At 40.1% G+C, this 22,033-nt stretch overlaps 1 protein-coding gene across 1 annotated transcript in view; it reads left to right on the top strand.

Moving 5' to 3' along the window:
* The first annotated feature begins 1,670 nt into the window (after window positions 1-1,670).
* The window catches only part of TRIM55 (tripartite motif containing 55), a 43,358-nt gene continuing 22,995 nt past the window's right edge, over window positions 1,671-22,033 (top strand). Inside the window, exons 1-5 of the mRNA XM_037506855.2 lie at window positions 1,671-2,052; window positions 2,588-2,760; window positions 8,918-9,083; window positions 10,940-11,035; window positions 21,723-21,956. Of these exons, the coding sequence (XP_037362752.1) occupies window positions 1,885-2,052; window positions 2,588-2,760; window positions 8,918-9,083; window positions 10,940-11,035; window positions 21,723-21,956 (837 nt within the window). The 5' untranslated portion in view covers window positions 1,671-1,884. The remainder of the gene's footprint in view (window positions 2,053-2,587; window positions 2,761-8,917; window positions 9,084-10,939; window positions 11,036-21,722; window positions 21,957-22,033) is intronic.

Below are 22,033 nucleotides of genomic sequence, written 5' to 3'. Positions count from 1 at the left end.
CATCTGTCCACATTCCTCAGTGGGTCAATTCAAATGCTACTCCACCCATGAAGCCCTCTGATTCCTCTAATTGAAATTCTGAAGCTCTTTGCCACATTTTGCTTTGTACTGTGGTACTGTATGTGCATATCTTATCTCTACCATTAGATTGAGCACCTTGAGGACAATGACCTGTCTTGTTTTCCAATCCCCCCCCAAGCAAGCACAATGGAGACACGTGATAAGCACTGGATAATGTATTTTGGAAGAATGAATTCCTCTTATAAGAATAAACTCAGCTACAATGTATATTAATTATTTAAGAGCTTTTCCTTAGTTTGCAAGATCTTTTATAGTAGAAATGTTCTTTCTTAGAAAATAAATCACATATTGCTCTCAGATTTCCATAATTCTGTAACTAGGTGAACTGAATTAACTCATTAAAAAAGGTTCACCAATTCCTTTCTTCACTGCTGTTGCTAAATAGATATTGAAAGGAATTTTAAAATTCTCAAAAGATCCCAAAAATGTTTCTGAATACATATACCTTACTATTAGTTAATGGATTTTATTAGATTCTCAATAAACTCTCAGGGCATACAGCACATAACACTGCGCTTAACCAGTCACACGGACCTACTCTTGATAATTAAGTGCACACCAGCGACATCCACAAAATGTGTTCATTGTTTAAGTTATTTTTTTTTTAAATCAAGAGAAATGAAGCTGCTAATTCATCACAAAAATCAGACACGTATTTCTTTCTCATTTTATCTGATTAAAAATTTTAAGTGCAACATATATTGATAAAATATTGGTTTCACAAAATCCCATCAAATATCAGAATTAATATTTATGACTCAAAAACAGACCAAATATATCAGAAATGACCAGGAAAACTATCATTTAAAAAATCGATGTTTTGGAAGGGTGTGGGTATTTTAGAGCAGATGAAACACAGGTATGGAAGCAGGACTCCGTTTTCACTCCAGTTGGCAGTGGCACTGATATCTGTCCCCTGCTCAATGGCAAAATGAAGTAATGGGCCTGTCTCCCCACATGCCAGTTACTAAGTCATTACTGATATTATTGCAACCTAAATTAAAATTTTAAAAGATAGTCAAATTGTGTTTTGGGCTATGTATGTGTTTTGTTGTATTATACAACTTAAAAAATGTAACTGGGTCATCAACTGGCATTTGGGGGTGTGTGTGTGTGTGTCTGTATCCTCCTATAGTGAAAAGATTTGAAATACGTTTTTAAGTTGGATTTTTTTTCTAAACCACACCCTTCACAAGATGAAATATTTCATGTCAAGCAAGCCAGGGTAATGATTTTCAAAGCATGTTTTGTTTATTTTCATCTATGTTCACGCTACCTTTGGTGACTCACTTCTTACAGTCTCAAGTTAGAAATGACATCCGTTATACAGTGAGACTCAGGCCAATACACCCCAGTCTTGGAGAAACCCATCAGCAAGTTTTTATTGAGTTCTCACAGAGGGCATGTCTCGGAGACTAGGCACCCACATTTGCATTTGTTGTTGACAACTGTGAACTTTGACCTCCTCCCCACAACCCAGTCTAAATGGGGTTTATAAACCTCCTTCCCACCCACTGTCTTCACTCCCTGGGGCAGGAATGTTGGCTCCTGTTCTCTGTCACCTGTCGGAATCCATCTTCCTGTCACAGGCTTATATGGACAAGTCAGCCAGCTGTCACGTGACCCTGCTGCTAAAAACAGCCCTGGCACCCGCTCTGAACCTGGTCCTGAAACAATGTCCTCCACCGACAGAAACATAAAGGACACTTGATCACACAATCCTTGGAATTATTTCCAGGAAACACTTGCAGAAACCATTTGGAGGACCCTTCCCCTGGCAGTGCTCACAGGGACGGCCAGGAGATGAGCGCATCCTTGAATTACAAGTCTTTTTCCAAAGAGCAGCAGACCATGGATAACTTGGAGAAGCAACTCATCTGTCCTATCTGCTTAGAGATGTTCACGAAACCTGTGGTCATTCTCCCCTGTCAGCATAACCTGTGTAGGAAATGTGCCAGTGATATTTTCCAGGTAGGTGTGTTTGGAAATTAGGGGTGGAAAAGATTCCCTCTTCTCTGGTCAAGTTCTTAACTTAGAGATAAATTCCTTTACATAACTTTTAAAGGCTGCCTTCATTATCAAGAAAAAGAAAAATTTTAAATGATTTGCTTTGTATTTTACTGTCAGCCTCCTTACTCCTAAATCTAGTTGTATTTCAATACTAGGAATCACATTTATTTAAAAAAAAAAAACACTGAATCCATTTCAAAATTGTAAATGAATCACTGCCCAAGACATTAACGTTGGGAGTTTCTGGCTGGAACTTTTGGTTATGAAACCCCAGGTTGGAGAAGTGCCTCCTGCCGACACTGATATGTTGCAGTTCACTGTAGATTAAGGGCCGGACTGTGGTTTTGGACACTGCTGATAAAGCTTGAAGGGATTATTTTAAGGCCAGCTTAGCGTAGAAGTTGATATTATTTGTACTAACAGAGAGTGAAGTGATGTCTCAAAAAAGCTACCTGAGGCATTTTTCAATTTCTCTTTTCTTACTTGGCAAGAACAGGCCTCTAACCCATATTTGCCCACAAGAGGCGGCACCACAGTGGCGTCGGGAGGCCGATTTCGCTGCCCTTCCTGTAGACATGAAGTGGTTTTGGACAGACACGGGATATATGGACTTCAGAGAAACCTGCTGGTGGAAAATATCATTGACATATACAAGCAGGAGTCCACCAGGTATTGGTCTTCATGTGTCAAACTCATTTGAAGCTGTTTCTATCTGTTCTAATGTATTGTAACACGGAACGCTTATTTACAAACCATGAGCAAATTGTTACATAGAAAATATTTTTCCAGCTCAGTCAGTCCTTCCCAATGGGAGTATGAGGTACTCATGGGAGGAGAAAAAGGAGTAAGTGTCCACGCTATTTAAAAATTATTATTACTAACTTAAGAATGAAGTAACTCATGGACACTATTTCAGATGGTGATGATGGAAGAGGCCTACCCCTTTAGGTCTTGCATTAGATATGTTTTAGATATTTCTATACTTCACAGATCCTTTGTAGTTTCATATTCCACAGAGCTAGAAAATTATAGTATAACACTTTATAGAAAAATTAACAGAAATGGCATCTCCCACAATAGTCCAGTTCCTAGTTCAAACAGTCTTACCTTAAAATGATCTGAATGATGATTAAAAAAAACCTAAAATCCTCTAATGTACTTAGTTGTGATATTAACTCTGGGGAGCTGTGATATTAACTCTGGGGAGTTACAAAGCAAGGCTTGGTCTTAGCCTTTAGCAACTTAAAATTAAGAGACATAGGAGGGAAAAAAGATAGAGGTCAGGTTTTATTTCCTAGATCATGTTTACTGCATAATCTTAGCATTCACCTCTTGATTGATTGTTCCATCCATTTGTTATTATAAACATCCATTCATTAAAAGAAAAAGGCTTCTTACTCTTCAAATCACATTGGCTATGGAGTTGCTTTCCTGAAACACTAGGGGAGTTCATTCCTAGAAGGCATGGTGTGAACAGCCCTTTTTCAATTGTGCACAGGTCAGTCTAGTCCACAAAGCTTGACAGCATTATTGAGACCAACTAGAAATGACCTCATTGTGATTCTCACGAGGAGACATGTATTTATAGAACATATATAGGGCTTTAAGAGCCTTGCATTCTTAGAAGGAAAGCTTCCTACAAATCTAACAAATAATCATTATAATCATTGTGGCTATTAGTATTTTGCCTAAGATTCAAAACTAAATTAGTGCCAGAATATAGATAGATTTGGGGAAGAAAAAAACTTGCTGATGGCATATGACAGACATATGGAGTTGGCAATTTTCCTCACTTTCAAGGTCTTTGAGAAGTAAAGCTGTAAAGTTATTGCTTCACAGAGCTGCTCTCATTATATCACATTACATTAAAATGCAAGTAACACATTGACTCTAAAAAAAAAAACCAACTAATAACTGATCAATTATTAAGGAAGTTTATATAAAAACTGATTCAGTGCCTAGTACAGTGCCTTACACAGAATAGTTGCCCATATGAATCAGCTGAATAAACATTTTATGCTCTATTTATTGCAATAATTTTCAGTTTTACTATTTGCCATAGACATAGCTTGAAACATATGAAATAATAATGTCTATGAAATCCAGAAAGAGGAGATGCTAAAAATTATAGTGTTAGTAAAACTATAAGACACACCTGACTTTGTAAAGTCTGTCTGGTGCATCTGCCCAAGTGAGCAAATTGCATAAAGGCAATGAATCAAATTTCCAGCATCGAAGCTCATAGCTGAATGAACTAGTGGTGTTTTTCTGATCATCAAATTCTTATGCTGTTGTTAAGCTCAAGTTGTTAAACTTGTGACTTTCCTTTGGGACATTTTTACTTGATGGCAAGACCACAAATTGCTCAGAGAGCTTGGATATGTGTTTGAACATAAACCCAGTTCTTCCCTGGAGACAGGCAATCCTACCAGGCCAAACCCTAAGCCTCGGGGTATTAGACAGCCTTGAAATAATCTTGGATATACTGAGTGAGATGACTCTAGCTCGGTCCCGCAGCAATTGGTCTAGGGACCAGAGGGAGGAGGGGCTGGTTAACCCTGATCTCCCACACAAAGACTTGAGATTGTAGTCTCCAGAAAACCCGGGCTACTTTTCTGGAATTCTGCATGGTGCTGAACTAGCCATAGCTGGGCAGAAATGACAAGAGAAGAAACTAGTTTTCCTAACATTAATAATGAACATCATAAACTTTAAAATATAGTAACACTAGTATGTATTGAGTTCACTGTTCAGGGTGCCTTATATGAATTGTGTGTAATTCTTTAATTCTTACAACAATCCTGAGGTGGCATTTATGATTACTATATTAAAACTTTTCATATTTTACTCAAAGTAACTCAAATACGTAATTCTAAGCATCAAATGCTACTGTAAGCTCGCTAATGAGAGTGGAATTTTCCACCTTCTCCCTCTTTACCTCTAAGTCTCACTTCCCAGAATCAATCAACCACTTCTTTTTTTTTTTTTTTCATTTATTTATGGATACAAGAAGTGGGGTATAGGCCAGAAGTGGGGTGGAGGGGTGAGAGGATTTGCCAGTGACAGAGCAGGGAGCAGAACAGGTGGATCTACTGAAATACACTGCTGAGGGGAGCAGCAGGCAAGACAGGAAAGGTCTGATGCTCTATGTGGATTAGCTCCCTGGCCGGGGATCAAACTCAGACCTCAGCCATGGGTTATTGCGTGATAACATGATACCGCTGTGACTTAACCCCTACGCTACCAGGGAGGCTCACAGTCAACCACTCCTAATTCTTTCAGCTGTTTTTCTGCTGTTTGTCACCCAGGGACATGTGTATGCTACCAGCATGATTCTGCTTTTTGATTTCTCAATTTTAGATGTCACTGACTTCACTATGGATGAGTAGGACTGTGCCCTCATGAGGTTAGGTTTCTTCTGCTTGACCTTTATTGTCCCAAGTTGAACACTTTGCTTCCTGGATCCCACATCTTCCTCTTTATTGGTTTACTCTACTGTCTTTGTGGAGCACATTCTCATGCAGTTCCTAAGATGTATGAAAAAGTTCTCCTCTTCTCAGCCTGCCCCACACTCCAGCCTTCACAGCTTCTGCAGTTCCAGAGCCTTCCCAGGCTTCCATAGTTCAAGTCAGCTTGTTTCTTGTGGGCTTCTCCCCTGCAGGCACATAGCAGAACTAAGATGCACCTCAAATAAGTCACCTTTCATCCACATGTTCCCCCTTTCCAATACATTCACATCTCTTACCCTCTGTATCCTGCTCAATTTTTGTCCATCATGGCTTATACCTTTTTATTTCCTTACTCTCGTTTTATTGGAATATCAGGAAGAAACAAATAGGTAGGTGCATGTGTTCATTCTGCCATGTTTAACAAAAAGACTTAGTCCGAATTTTAGCTATAAGTAAGTGCTGAGTCCGACAGAAGTGAACTTGCTAAGGCCACACAGTCATGGGGCAGAGAAGCCCAGCTAGAGTCAAGCTTTAAAATCAGTTTGATTATAAAAGTATTGCCAAAATGCCTCACCAAGAAAAATTGCCTGCCCTTCAGGAAACGCTAGGGTAATCCCAGCAACATCAGAGGCCAGAGAGAACAGACACAGACTCCTTGCTCCCAACCGGCCCTGAATGGCTTGGGAGCCACCGTCAGCATTTGACACAGCCCTGAACCATAACTGAGAGTTTGGCCACTCTCGCCTCACAAAAATGGACGCACATCATTCTACACACCATGTTGGCCCCTGGTCTGTTATGTTTTAACTTGTCTGAGAGCTTTCTTTAAACTTACACCCATTTATAAGTGGGGGAGGGGGAGTACTTGTAGACCTGTGTTGCCACCCAAATAAGAAACAGCTAATAAGGATACTGGCAAGTAGTTCAGTCTATATTATGAAAATGTAAATAATCAGTCAAAAATGAAGTGAAGAGACTTATGGCTGTTTTCATATTGCCACAGTTTGCAAACTCTGCCTGCCTGAGCTCTATACCAGGGCCTGGTACAGAGCTCAGAGATTTGAACACAGCAGCACCAGAATGCAGGCAGCCCTCAGGAAGTGCGAAGGCAGAGGCATTGCAGTAGTGCCACTTGGGCCATTTTCCAATAAAGGTGCTCCAGTCTCCTGCTTGACCTTTATTACAAGGCAGAGATACAAGGGAAGGAGGAGTTTAGAGGTGGAGAAGCTTTTGATCAAACGAAGACCAAATCACCATTTCTAATCACTAACTAAGCCCCAGAGGGCTTTGTCAGTTGTAAATGGAATCCTCAGGCTGCTGACTAGTCTTCTCCTTTCCACTTAGAGTGCCAAGTAACCTGAGGCTTTTCCCATAGTTCCATGCCTCCTTCAGACGAGTGGTTTTATGTTAGTGCCCAGGAAATACTCTTCCTTAATCTGGCAAATTCCCTTTTATTTCTCACTTATTTATTCAACACACATTTGCTGAGCTCCCACTGTGGGCTAGGCATTGTTCTGGACACTGAGAAGCCAGTGAAAATGAAGACAGAGCATGGCCTTACCTTCTTGAAGCTTCTTTCTGGGGAAAGAAACAGACAGATAATGGGAGGCGGGATCATTTTCTCAGATGAAGAGTTCACTTTCCAAGCATATGGCAGAAATCAAGTCAGGAGAACATAGACTTTATGGAAATCATAGTCCAGGCAAAAATTTCTTTTGCAGAACTTAGATTCCAAAATCTTTCAGCTGAAAGTTCATACAGTTTTCTCACCAGGTTCAAGAATTTTCTCAACAGTTAGCCCAACCATTTGATTTCCACCTAGTGACTTAGAGATCTAAAACAGCACATTTCCTGCCTCTCTCTCTTGCTCTTCAGTTCTGGGGGCTGCAGCTATATGATACCATACATCAGTATTAATGATTTTCAAACATGGAAGTATGGAGATAGATAGATAGATAGATAGATAGATAATTTTTTGTTCATGGTCCATAAAATCCTGCAGTTTTTAAAAGTGGATCCGGAAAATAACTAAAAATATGCAGTGCCAAATCTGAGATAATCTAAATAACCATATGTTTGAGAACATGCGGACAGATTTTGGGTATGATTTAAATTTTTCAAATACTTCTGAAAATTGTTAAGAGCCTCAGTCTTTAGAGATAGGCTACATCAAATTCCAGGGTTTTGTTTAAGTAGGATATACCCACATCTCCCAGTATGTTCTCCAGGGGAATCTGAAGTACCACAATTTGGCATAATTTTGCTTTGATTCTTACCCCAAAGCCATGGGAATATACCATGGGTTGAAAACTCGGGGTTCTCCAGGTGATTACATGGTTAACAAATTATTTTTCAGTAGCAATGACTTGCCACTCTCTCCCTTATGTTTTTGATCCTTCGTTGCTTGATCATATCTCACTAGCACATGCAAATCCTATAGTCCATTATTACCTGCTGCAGTTCTGAAAAGTTTTGGTTGGTGCCAACCCATTGAGAAAACAGGAACTTGCATGTTATCTGTGATACTCACACCTCCCAACTACCACCATGTCTGAGAATAGCATTCTGCATTTTTCTTCTTGCCTAAAGTACTTAATATAATTATTCACACTATTCACACTCACTGAGAGTATACTGACCATTCTTAATCATAGCTAAGTTTTCAGGAAGTTATTACATTGGATTTTCTGTATCAATGACAGCAGGAGACCCAAAGAAGTTAATAAAGCATATGCTGATATTTTCTCTCTTATACAGAGTTACTTCCAACCAGTGTCTAGATGAGTAATCAGAGATTTGGGCTTGCCCAATCCCACCCTCATCATCATTTCCTTTGGTGGGAAATGTGTTTGCTGGGGATGGGATCTAGTGCCTTCTTAATGCTGGTGCAAACTCAAGATTTAGTTTATCATCAGCTTCCCTTTCTTCACCTTTGATTTGCTTTCCATTTTAATTGGAAAGTATCTCTTGAGAAACTTGTGGGCATGTGGAGACAGAGCTAAGCATCCTCCTTCCAAAAGGATCAGGGTTCAACTTTCAGGAGTTGCACTAGCTCAATTTTAAACCTTCAATAATTTGAAACTCGTTGTGTTAGGAATACTCACACCATGGAAGTGAGCAAATACTACAGATCAGAGTCTCCACGTCCCAGCTCCACCCTAGGCTGGTTGTTGGAGATTTGGAAACAAACCACTGCTAAACCTGGGAATCTGAATGTGGAGGGCTCTGAGCACATGAGAAGTACTTTGGGAGTTTTTTGGAACAGGGTTGCTGGGGGGATACGGGGAAGCTAGGGTTTGTGATGCTGATCATCCCTCTCTGCTCTACACACTGTGCCCACTGGGAACTGACACATTTATCTGCCCACCTCCTCCCAGGCCAGAAAAGAAGTCAGACCAGCCCATGTGTGAGGAGCATGAAGAAGAGCGAATCAACATCTACTGTCTGAACTGTGAAGTGCCCACCTGCTCTCTGTGCAAAGTCTTTGGGGCACACAAGGATTGCCAGGTGGCCCCCCTCACTCATGTGTTTCAGAGACAGAAGGTAAGCTCCCCTCTGGTCCCTCCTCCTCAGTTGTTTGCACAAGTTGGAAAGATTGGTGATTGGATCCTACCTGCAAGGAGGGCCAGCTAAGCATGTAGGGCCTGGACATGGAGGGTGGAACCAGAAGGGATGCTGGTGGTGGGTTCATGGCTGTCCTCATGCAGTTTCCCTGAAAGAGGGCAGGAGAGGGTTGCTGAGGGTCAGAAAGGGGTGCAGAAGGGAAGGGTCACTGTTTTTGTACCCTGTAGAGGATGCTCAAGGGGATCAGTGTTTGGGGACATTATCTGAGCTCAAGCATTACTGAAGTTCAGACTATAGATAAGAAAAGGGTAACTTTTTACTCCAGTCACAGAATACTTTGCCAATGCCCCCCCATTCCTTCCTTAAGGCTTAATCTCTCCCCCTCAGAGTGGATGGCTCCCCTAGTAGGTGAGAGTTATTGTGAATGGGATTTAGTTAAGAAACAACTTTCAGACATTACTTGTGGTTATTCCTGAAGGTTAGGTTAAACTGGGCTCCTAGTCTTTCAACCTACGCCTCCTATGAGTGTGCACCTGCCCCTCACCCTAGGACCTCAGCCTTAGCCCCTTCATTTTGACCAAATACAGTGGTCCCCCAGCTTACCACTACCCTGACAACTTGGTGTCACCCCACAAGTGGGAAATTATCCATTTAATGAGGATAAATGCAGAGTTCAGGTGCAGTACTTCCAGGCACCTAGAATTTGAGCAGCTCCACATCTCAGTTTCTTTCTGAAAGAATCATAGTTTCACATTTGGTCAGTGTTTGAACATGCAATCAGAGTTGGAATCAAATTTGGAAACCAAACTTTTGGGCAACAACCAGTGATTTCTAACCACTAAATATGGATTTCATAAGAAAACCATACTATTTATTTTTTAATCCACTTATGATTTATATTCCATTTTTCTTCCACCCCTCTAACTAATCAGTTAGAATTGATTAGTACCTGTTTCACACATCCCTTCAGAGCCCAGGGGAGTCATGTAGGATGGACAGAAGGACAGACTGGCAGGACTTCCATCCCATTTCTGTTTGACCAAAGCAGCTTCACTTTTACCTGTTGGGATTCCATATGTGCTTTCATTTGAAGAAAGTGTTCTGCAGCTTTAGAATGTTTACAACCACTAGTTTAATCCAGTGAAGGTCCCAATTAATTTCATGTTTATCCAACATCATAGAGAAGTTAAAGGCAGAATTGGTGCAAACACTAATGGCTCCTAAGTCCCATTCTGTGGTCCCTGGTGCTCTGTGGGCCACCCTGGGGAGGGGGTAAATACAAACAATGAGATTTATTTGGGTCAAATTGAAATTTCTCCCTTAGAAAGAACCAAATGTAAGTTTCAAATTTGCAATGACTTAGTCTAGTATGTGAGTTTTTGCGTGTCTATCACATCAAAACTGAATAACATGTTGAATAAGTAAATATTTACTATGCAAATTTTCTTAGTAAAACAAACCCTTAGTTACATTAGGAAAATAACTCATTCTGGGTCCCTGAAGTCACATATTAGACACTGTTCAATTTATAAAAAGGCATTCTTTAGACTGTTCTTTATAGCCAATAATTCAGTGTTCTTAATGTTTTTAATAGGGACACAGTCTCCATTAAGAATTTGATGAAAATTATGAGGCTCTTCCAAGACAAATGCATTTATGTACATATTCATACAGAAAATTATTTACAAGATCTTGATATTTCCCAGCTTCACTGTTAGCCTTTTGGAGTTCCATGGACCTTAGATTAAGTACCCATGAGGACAATACCACAATTAATCCACATTCAATGCTGTCTAGAAAGCCCATAAGAGCTTGTGCCCTTCTGTCTTCATTAGTCTGAACTCAGTGATGGCATTGCCGTCCTCGTGGGGAGCAACGATCGAGTCCAGGGAGTGATCACCCAGCTGGAAGACACCTGTAAAACAATCGAGGTATGTCAAAGAGACTCCAAATGGGCTTTGAGCTTCTCTCACTACCAATCCAGCATCTTGATCTTTCTTATAGAATGACTTCCATCCTCACATGTTTCTAAAATATTCACCTCTTGGCACAGAAAGAAATGTTACCACGTGAGTCAATGAGGCAGATTTCACCACATTTACTAGAGTTGCTGTTACCTGTGTTCTTTCTTGGTCAACCCATCCTGTGAGATAAGCTACAAGAAAAATCAATTTCCAGTAATGAAAATGATTGTTGTCCACCATGATAACCCAATTCCTTTGAGGAAATCCACCAGGTCTTAACAAGTGCTAGTTAGTGCTATGGAGTCAGGTTTGGCTGTACAGCTGAGCTCTAGAGCAGTGCTGCAAAAAAGGCCAGCAGGAAGAGAAAGACCTGCCTGTGGTCAGAGAATCATTCAATAGCTGGGAGCTCAGGCAGGTCAGACCTCTGGCTCCTTCATCTCTGCCTTCTGCTTGGCCTAGTGACTGACACATAATAAACACTCAATAAAAATCTGATAAATAAATGGTGGATTGCTAACTGGATCTTTAACTCATACTTAGGTTTGGCATGTATGAAACACTATGAATCCTTTTTTCTCAAGTTGAAATATAGAACTATGCAATTGCTGAAGACGAAACACTGAAACCTAAAGTGGTTTAGCTATGTAGTGGATATCTGCTCAAGAATTGAAGATTCCCATGCTAGTTAAGCCATGCTGCAGGGGCGCACATGCCAGACATCTGAATTTGAGTCCAGTTCTCTAACTTGGGGCAGTTTATTCCTACCTCTCTGCTGTAAGCATTAGGGTTGCCTTTTGTTTTTGTTTGGAGTTCAAGTACAGAGAGTTGAGGCACTATACTGCTCAGTTCATGGCGTATTGTCCTCTTCGCCGTGTGCGAGGCCACTCTTGTTATGTATTTTTGCACTTTATTCCCTACTTCCTACTCCTGTTCTCCTCGCCATAGGTAACCATTCTAGTTGTTTGATGCTCCATTAACCTGTATTCTTACAAAATATGTATTTTTATATGCACATCTTTCAAGGGATTCTTGTGCTTCTCTTTTTGCTTTGTACCTTTTTTTTAACAAAACATTATGTTTTTAAGATCCATTCACATGTACATTCAATCCATCAATTTTCTTCTTCTATAAGGATGGGGCAGAATACCCACCTTCTAGAGTTACTATGAGGAATTAAATAAATAAAGATAAGCAAAATGCTGATCACACTGCTTGGCATATGGTGAGTACCACCAATAAATGCACTAGTCTTATTATTTTATGACTGGAAAGGCAAATTCTGTAAAAAGTCAAAGGCCAGTCTTACATAATGACATGAAGACACTGACCATCATCATCTCATTTAAGATTTATATTCATTAAAATAAATCTCCTTTCTTCTCCATATTCATAGTCCCCAAAGACCCATGATAAATCTGGGATCCACTTCTAGAGGAAAGTTTTCTCTTGGTGAAGAGCCCAAAGAGATCCTGGAATAGACAATATAAATTTTTCCTGTTGACTTATTTACACTAAAGGGGAAATGTAACTTATTCATTAAGTCATGAATCAACACGCCAGTGCTCTGCCACACTGAGTCCTCAGAGTATTAATAGGAGTGTGTTGTTTGTGGGCAAGTGAGGTAATCTCTATCTTGGTCTCTGGTCTGGTTTCATCAGAGACCTGTTAGGTGAACAGACTTTCTGTGGGGACAGGAAGGCTAGAGAACACACAGACAAAAAGTCCTGGAGGTTATGTTTGACTTGAGCAAATGCAAATATCTTGGGCTCCATTTGCCAGCATCAGCATCAGAGGACACTGAGTAGGTAACGAGAGACTTGACAGTTGGGTTTCTTCCCGGAGGTGGGTCAGGGGAGTGATAGGAAGCAGCTGTTTATTCTTTCAGAGAACAAGACAAGGAGGAACAGTTTTGAAGCTAAGTCCAGCCAAAGGGATTAGGAAGAACTTTCTAATGCAGATATTAGGAAGAACTTACTCACAGTCAAGGTCAGGATTATTACCACTACTATTATTGACCAAATCATCTGTTGAAATGACATACTTTAATACGTATTCCGACAGGTCACTAGAATAGGGTATATAATCGTTTCCTGCAGAGCTTAAAATTCAACCCTTGAGAGGCAACTACAAAACTGAGCATCCGGAGAGGGGGGTGGGTGGGCAGAGGGTAAGAACAAAGAGGCAAGGATGCACAGTGGACTATGGTAGAGGACAGTGGGTGATTTGGTGGCAATACCTGACAGGAGTATCCTAATATTACCCCAATTTAAAATATTAAATTAAAAAAAGAATTTGAAAAAGTATTTAAAAAATAAAATTAAAATTAAAAAGATTGAATTTTTTAGAAAAGATTGCACATGGGCAGGAGTCTTACAAGCATCAACACTTACCTGTTTATTTCACTTCTGGGATTTTACTTTAAGGAAGTAAGATGAAAAGTAAGTATACCAAAAAAATATGGAATGCATATATTCATAAATAACTCCCAACTACATTTATAAGGAGAAAAAAACTCCAAATCAAAAGGTTTAGAACAGTATATAGTGGAGCTACAGGTGACTTTTAATACCTTCCTTATAAATTCCTGTATTTCCCATTTTTCAAAAGCAAAGCATGGCATTTTTAATAACCAATAAAATAAGTAATAAATGACTGAACGAATATGGCTGATAAGCACAGTTCTTTCGAACTAATTTAGTCGGCTCATCTGGAAATGTAGGAATTATTAGCTCAGGGCCCCAAAGGGATCTCTTATTTTATGAATCCTGCTTAGTTCAAATATCCTCCACTTGACAAGGCCTGAGGACAGACACTGCCACAAGTGGCCATACCTTTCGCCTGTAATTACTAAGGTGATCTTCTGAACAGCCAGGACTATGTCAGTGGGTGAAACAGCAGCTGTCCCCGTTGCACCAGCCTGCAGGGGAGCACACAGCAGGTCCTTGTCTTGGTGAAGTGGCCCTGCCTTGCCGAGCAGGTGAATGTGGTACCAGGGTCTGGATTACAGAGCTCCTGGAACTTCTGTTCTGCTGGGGTGGTTGTTTTGTTTTTGAGAAGTCTTTGAAGGCTCTGGGCCAAGAGGTGGAGAGTTGCTGTTATAGAATTCTCTTTTCTGATTGGTGATGTGCCCCCAAGGGATGGGAAATGGAGTAGTCCCTGGGGTGAGCACTATCCTTCCTAATTACCTTGCCTTCCCCACTTGGGGCCTGACACCTGGCCTGTGCTGATGTAGTAGCCATCCTTGCATGTTTCTAATTTTGTCACTAATCATGTAGTGTGGGCAGATCTTGGCAGGTCTGGCCCAGGATCAGCCTTCGAGAGCTGCTGAGCTTAGGGTGCATCACACTGTGACTCCTTGTTGTCCTTTAAAAATAAAGCATGTCAGGCCTCCCCGGTGGCGCAGCGGTTGAGCGCTGGGTTGCGAAGCTGCCCGCGGACTCTGCGGCGCTGGTTCGATCCCCGGCTGCTCCCCGGCCACCCGAGGAGGGTCCCACATGGCGCGCAGACCTCTCCTGCCGCCCGCTGCTCCCCTCAGCAGTGCGCTTCGGTCCTTCTGCCTGCTCTGCTCCCTGCTCTGGCTCTGGTGAATTCTCTCACCCTCCCGTGCTTCTGACTGTACCCAGTGCTTGTATAAACAAAAAACACAAACAAAAAACAAAAAAAAAAACAAAGAAAACATGCCTCTATAAAAAAAAAAATAAATAAATAAAGCATGTCGTTGATGTGAATTCACAGTGATAATGAGGGCTGCTTTGAGAGGTACACCAGTCACGAAAGAGCAGGGTAAATGTGTTGAAGGGGAAAGTGGCATTCTCCCTTTTCACTGTGGGTAAATGGTAAGTAAAGAAACCTTCAGACTCTTTAGCTGGCTGAGAGTTGGCTGAGAGTGACAGCCTGAGAAGTTTCCAGAGCTCTGGATTGCAGGCTGTTCAAGGTGACCCCAGTATGGCCTGGAGCTGCCTATACCTTTCTAGTTCTGGAGCAGGTTGAGACTGAGTAGGGAACTTTAGGAATGGAGAAGTGCACTACTCTGGAGCTCTCCGCTTCCAGAAAAATGTGATTGACTTTAATTCCTAGAAAACATAACCTCTTGGGGCCTCAGGGTTAAGTCTTAGTGCTATCACTGCTATGACCTTAGTTTGATCCCCAGCCGGGGAGCATAATACACTTATGGTGTTGCAGACCTCTCCTGTCTCACCCGCTGCTTCCCTCAGCAGTGTATTTCAGTAAATCCACCTGTTCTGCAACCCACTCTATGTCTGGTGAATCCTCTCACCTCCCCCGACTCTGGTCTATACCCCAGTTCTTTGATGCACAAAATAAATAAATAAATCTTAAAAAAAAAATAACCTCCCTCTTGTAGTTTTTTTGGGTTTGTTTTTGTTTATTTTTAAAGACATATTTTGGGCCAGAGGTGTGTGTGTGTGTGTGTGTGTGTGATGGGGGCGGGGGTGAGAGGATTCACCAGAGACAGAGTGGGATCTACTGAACAAGGGGATCTACTAAAATACACTGCTGAGGGGAGCAGCAGGCAAGTCAGGAGGGGTCTGCTGAGCCAAGTTAGGGAGGAGTAGAAATAATTCTATTTTACATGGGGAACAGCTACCACTTGAATAATAAATATTTGCTCTTGAACATTTCCAGTATCTGAAAAATGACAACTTTCATAAAGTTTCCCAGTGATTTTGCAATGAAAACAAATAATGTATTTCCAAAATAGTGAATTTACCAAGTAGCTCTGAGATATTGTCCATGCATTTACAAATATGAAGTATGAATATAAGAATCATTTCAATGGACATGCAAGGACTTTCAAGGCAATATTTTTAAGGCAATTTACATATACTTAAAAGAACAGGTTTCAGAGTTTTGAGTTTTAGTACTGCCACTTAATTGTTTGACTTTGGGGAAGTCCCTTAAGTTCTCTGTCCCTCAGCTTCCTCAGTGGTACAATGGGGATAGTAATACCCCTTCATGTTGTCAGTGTGCAGACTAAGTCATAAGCGACACCTTGTATCATTCTCAGAGCCAGCTTGGGAAGAGCAACACTTACTCTAATGGTGCTGATAATCATTTGAACTAAAGCATCTTTAAAATGGTGTCAGAATAAGACATATCCGTTTCTTGTACAAATATGATGCCTGCAGAGGGAAAAAATGAAAATGAATGGGAGTGGATATTATTAGCTCTATTCTTTATCTTAAGAGGCTTTGTGATAACTGGAAATATTGGCAACCAAGGGAGGCTAAGCCTCTTCTGATAAACATGCCAACCATCACAGCAGACAGCAATGAATTCACAGCTGCTCAGCCTGCACAGCCTTGTCGCTGCCACTGTACTGGGCTCAAGGCAAGATGACTTGTTTGACTCTTGGTCTTGGGGGGATTTACTCAAGGAGCTTGTAAATGTTCTGCACTAATACAGAAAACCCATTTTGCCAAAACTCCCAGGAATTAGCATTAGAAATCCCGTAAATTATAACATCATTATTCTTCAACTATGAAGCGGGTAGCAACCTGAGCTGGGAGAAAAGAGCATAAGATGGGTGTCCTGAGACCAGAGCCAGTGAAGAGTTGCTTCGCTGAGCACCACACGAAGGGCCTTGCTGGGGTCTGGGGTTAGGGCTGGACTCCAGCAGGGGTGCAGGGAGCTACAGTGTGTTTCTAATATTTCTGTTCCTGTTCTGATCTAGGCCAGCAGAAACCTAGGTTCTCATCCTAATCTGCCCACATGAGATTTCTTCCAAGGAACTGGAGCTTTTTGAGTGAAGAGTTAGCTTGATTTTCTCAAGATAGCCTTCCTACCTTGATTTAGTTTTTCTTTAGCATAGTTAATCTACTGTCTGCTTTTTCTTTTTCTTTTGTGGGATGGAGGAGATTGGTGGTGGGCAAAGGACATCCTGTTTGACTTTATGAAGGAGAATCTGAAGGTCTGTATTTCAAAGGAAGCTGAGTGGGCACTTCCAGACAGCTTGGAACAAGGGAGTCTTGATGAACGTTGGAGGAATGCAGTGGAGATATGAATGTGCCGGTAGAGCCGCAGTTGCTCAGCGACAAGCGCGGGGCTGAGAGCTTATCTTTGGCTCTATTTCAGTTACACAGCCGTGCTCCTTAGATGGTAAGAACAATGGCCCAATCGTGTTAGGTTTTTCCTGTCATGATCTTGGCACATTTCCAAGCTGGCCTGACATTGCAGGGGAGAGCATCTAATTTATGTCTTACTACTGCAGATGACCATTCTGAACTTTCCAAGAATGGAGAGGCATTTTATAGGCTGAAGATGGAAATATCGCCACATTTACCTGAAATAGAGTCTTGGCATTGTGGAGTCAAAAGGGGCCTTAGCAATCATCCAATCGCATCCCTTATTGTACAGGTTAAGAAAACTGCCCTGAGACTAAATGGTTTCCAAAGATTGCATATTAAAAGCAAGGAGAAATCTCTGAGGTGAGCAAGTTTTTGTGGCATGGCGATAAACATGGTTACTACCATGCTTTTTTTGCAGGTAACAATTATCCTTTACAGCATGTTATCTGCAGCTGTTTTGATAATGCCATTGACTTTTTTCCCATTCCATTTTTCAGAAACTCAATGTTGAAACATTTCAGGCCCACATTTGCAAAGGCACAGTAGATACCAAAGTTTAAAATAATCACAATCACTAGTGAGGTGGCCTCTGAGAGTTTTGTTTTTTTTTCTTTGATGGCATATACCTTTTGGCGATTACCTCAGAGGATGAGTTGATCAACTGAGGTGTTCATTGTACATTGAGTTTACAGCACTTTGAAGGTCTTATAGCCAAGAAAGATTAAAGGTTACATACATTCATCTCTGATGTGTTGCTTCTACTTCAGAGAATATAAAAAAAATGGAAAAATTTCATTTCCATGGATTATTTCTTGTTTGAATCTAAAATCTGCTGGTAAGTTCACCTGATTATCTTAAGTTCATTTTTTAAGTTTGTAAGGACTAATTGCAAAATTCCCAGCAAAAGGCATGTGCTTTTTTCATATTTCAGGAACAGATTTGTCTAACTCTTACATTATGCATAGAATTATATTAAAGCCACATTAAGCAGAGAAAAAAAAGAAATGAGGTTTTTGGTTTTTTTTAGAAATTAGAAAATAAAATAATTTCTGTACCATTCCCCTGAACAGTGGAAAATCATGGCAAGTTTTAAAACCTTATAATGCCTAGTACATAGTATGCACTTAGTGAATTTTGTTGGAGGAAAGAACTAATGAATATAATACTGAAACCACTTGAAGTTTCTTACCTCTTAAAGTTGACTCACAGGATACTAGTTTGTTAAAGGTCATATATTTAAAAGTATGTCAGAGTTGAGTATAGTAAGAGTAGCAATGACCCAAAAGTTCAAAGACCTTGTTTCAAGGCAGGGCACCAACAATAAATAAATAGCAGAATAGCGTGAAAAACTTGACTTAACTCTGCTGAGTTTCAGAGTCTTTATAGGTGGAGTGATTGATTTGGAGCAGGTTAATTCTAATATTCCCAGCAGCTTCAAAATTCCACATCTGAATAATTCAAATTAAGGAAAATTGGATCTAAATTTAATAAGCACTGATATAGTACCTGTTGTGTGCCAGGTAATTTTATAGGTGCTTTACATGATATGTGATCATGCAATAATAATAATTAAGCATTAACTATGCATGCATAATTAATTTTCCTATACTGTAAATTATAAGTAAATGATATTACTATTAAAATGATAGTAATTTTATTAAAATTCAACATAATACAAATCATTAAAAAAGAATAGAAATAAAATAATACTTGGAATTGAAAATAACATAAGAATAAAGTATTCATTTCATTTAAAATACTAAATAAAAATGACATGGCTGATATATGTGATCTTATCTTTATCTGACTTGAGAGAATATACCAACCACGACACATGACTTCACATCAGTGTATCATTGTATGTAATTTGTTTTTCATAAATTTGAATGTCCTCACACTTATTAAATCATGTAGAAGAAAACTTGTGAAACAAGTCGGTATCACATCTTAATATAAAATTCATTATAAATGTTTCCAGTGCACAATTCATTTTAGAAAAATAAGCTAAAAACCATTGTGCATTCCACAGTAAACGGTAAAGCAGTGGGCACATATTTGCCTGTATGCCTAGAACAGAAAGTAATACAGTCAAAGGAGAAGGAAATTTGATTGGGAAGATACTAAGAGGCTTCAATTTCTAGGCCTTATAATAGTCAAAATCTCAAGCTAGAAAGATAAAAATGGACAGAAATTTGGCAAGTTCAGTGAATTCCATGTCTGGACATAGTGTGTGAATCCTTGTCTTATTATATTGACAACTGCAGAGGCTCCACATATTTTCATCCCCTCCCTGCATCTTCTCTGCTTCTACTCATTCTTTTTTTTTTAATTAATTAATTAATTTTTTAAAAGATTTATTTATTTATACAAGCGCTGGGTATAATCAGAAGCGTGGGAGGGTGAGAGGATTCACCAGAGCCAGAGTGGGGAACAGAACAGGCAGACTGATGAAATACATTGCTGAGGGGAGCAGTGGGCGTGGCAGGAGAGGTCTGTCACCATGTGGGACCCTCGCCATTCGCCGGGATCTAACTGGCGCTGCAGAGGCTGCGGGCAGCTTCGCAGCCCAGCGCTCAACCGCTGTGCCACCAGGGGATGTCCTCTACTCATTCTTTATGGCCAAACTTGGGTACCACTTCCTCTAAGAAGATTTCCCCGAGTCAACACACACCCACCTCCTCCCACACCCACAAATGTTCTCTCCCCATACAATATGTATATCTTGTGCAAATTTCAAACATTATTTGTATTATCCAGCCTACTAGGTTGCATTACATTATTGGCCCATAGTCTTTTTCATTCAGTGAACTGTGAGCAGTTTGAGAAGAGGAACTATGTTTAGTTCATTGATGGGTTCCCAGAGTGCCTGACACAAATAACATGCATAAGATGTTTTTGTTGAATGTCTAGATGGGTAGATTACAGCAATAACTGGCATTTGCTATTAAAATAGTTTGAATCATTGGATCTCCTCCCTGCATTATAGTTTGGTTAGAAAATGTGGCGAAAATTGACTATGTTCCAAACAGGGCAGTGAAATGAGGGATGAAGCTCTTGCACATCTGTGGAGTATCTTTAAAATCAACAATTTGGTTTGTCATTCTTTATTCCCCCTTCCCTGAGAATAGTGGAGAAATTGGGGGAAAATGAAACATAATTCTTAAAAATCCATTCAACATATCAATATCATTACTAAACATTTATTGTCCATAGTGCTATGAATCCTAGACAGATGGAGCATTTATTATCAAAAACACTGTAGTTAAGATATTTAAGAAGCATTCATAAGAGAAAAAAGCAATACCTGACACCCAAGATCAATGTTTACCTGAAAGAACATGTAATAAGAATAATACAAAGATCAGAGGCTAAGTTGGCCAGAATTCCCAAGAAGTCCCCACCAGGCAGGAGAGCTAGATTGGATCATCATAGCTTAAAACCTGCTCTCATCTATAAGGTCCTAGACCTAGACATGGTCATGTCCAAGGACACTAGCATATCATACACCAAACTTATTAGATCTTGAAAACCCTTTAATTATGATTTAGACACGGACACAGAGGAAACAGAACTGGATGCTACTGGAGATGCTTTAGTCGCACAATGCAAATACAGAGGCCTGACTTTCCACACTGCCTTTCTCTTCAGGAATCAAAGTCTAGATCCAGATTTCCCCTTTAAGGCAGTACTGAATAAATAGAGAGCAGGGTCGTTCCAGGTATTTATTATATATGGTAACTATCAATATTATGGGATTTCAAAAGATTGAAAGATGACATTCAGCCAGAGATCAAGAAAAGCATTATACAAGTGATATTTCAACAATGTCTTAGGTAGCTTAGAGTTTGCAATGTGCACTGGTGAAGAACAATCTAAAGAGGAGGGAGAGCATGAGCAAAGAAAGTAATTGGTTGTTTTTGGTAGACACAAGTTATGTGATGGAGAATAGTAGAATAACATGAAGGAAAGATGGAACCAGATCATGAAGGGGCTTGAAAGGAAAAATGGGACAACAGGGAGTCATAGAAGAGAAAAAGTATTGTACTTCAAGTAAGTGAATTTGGCTGCAATATGTGAGTTGCCTTGAAGGGGGTAACCCCAGAGAAGCGTTTATTGGGAAGTTTCATACTCTACATTGGTGGATGAAACTAGGTCAGTGGCAGTAACGGTGGAGCAGAGAGACTAGGCAAACAAGAAGTACCATAGTGTTTTCCTTACACTCACACACACACACACACACACACACACACTCCTAAAAAATATATAAACCTATAAGCTATAAAATCTATATGTAACTTAACACAAACCCTTTCTTATTCTTCTGAAAGTCTTCAATTATAGTGAATAGAAGATTGAAAAGTTACTGATGCATTTAGCAAATTTGATTGATTTCTGGCTTGTCAATTAACAAGTTTGATAAAAATGGGATTTTTCAAAGCATCAACACATTGTATGTCCTAAAGGGGAAGGAATCCTATAATAAGTTAATTTTATTGTCCCCCAAAATGTTCCAGTGATTTTTCTAAGTCCTTTCAAACACTTTCTAACAGTGGTAACCCAACTAACAGGAATGTTGCAGAAAACAGAAGCAGGAGCTTTGTGAGAAGTTTGACTACCTGTATGGCATTCTGGAGGAGAGGAAGAATGAAATGGCCCAAGTCATTACTCGAACCCAAGAGGAGAAACTGGATCATGTCCGTGCTCTGATCAAAAAGTATTCTGATCATTTGGAGAATGTATCAAAGTTGGTAGAATCAGGAATCCAGTTCATGGATGAGCCAGAAATGGCAGTGTTTTTGCAGGTAAGCCTCCTTTTGGCACCAGAGGGAACTAGCCAAGAAGGTGGGTGCTGGAGAAGTCATTGTCATTATATTTTTAT

Source organism: Talpa occidentalis, unplaced genomic scaffold, assembly GCF_014898055.3.
Source record: "Talpa occidentalis isolate TD23 unplaced genomic scaffold, MPIMG_talOcc4v2.1, whole genome shotgun sequence".
In the NCBI taxonomy this organism is placed as follows: Eukaryota; Metazoa; Chordata; class Mammalia; order Eulipotyphla; family Talpidae; genus Talpa; species Talpa occidentalis.
Note: the sequence above shows the minus strand (reverse complement) of the source record. Positions and strands in the feature narration are given on the sequence as shown.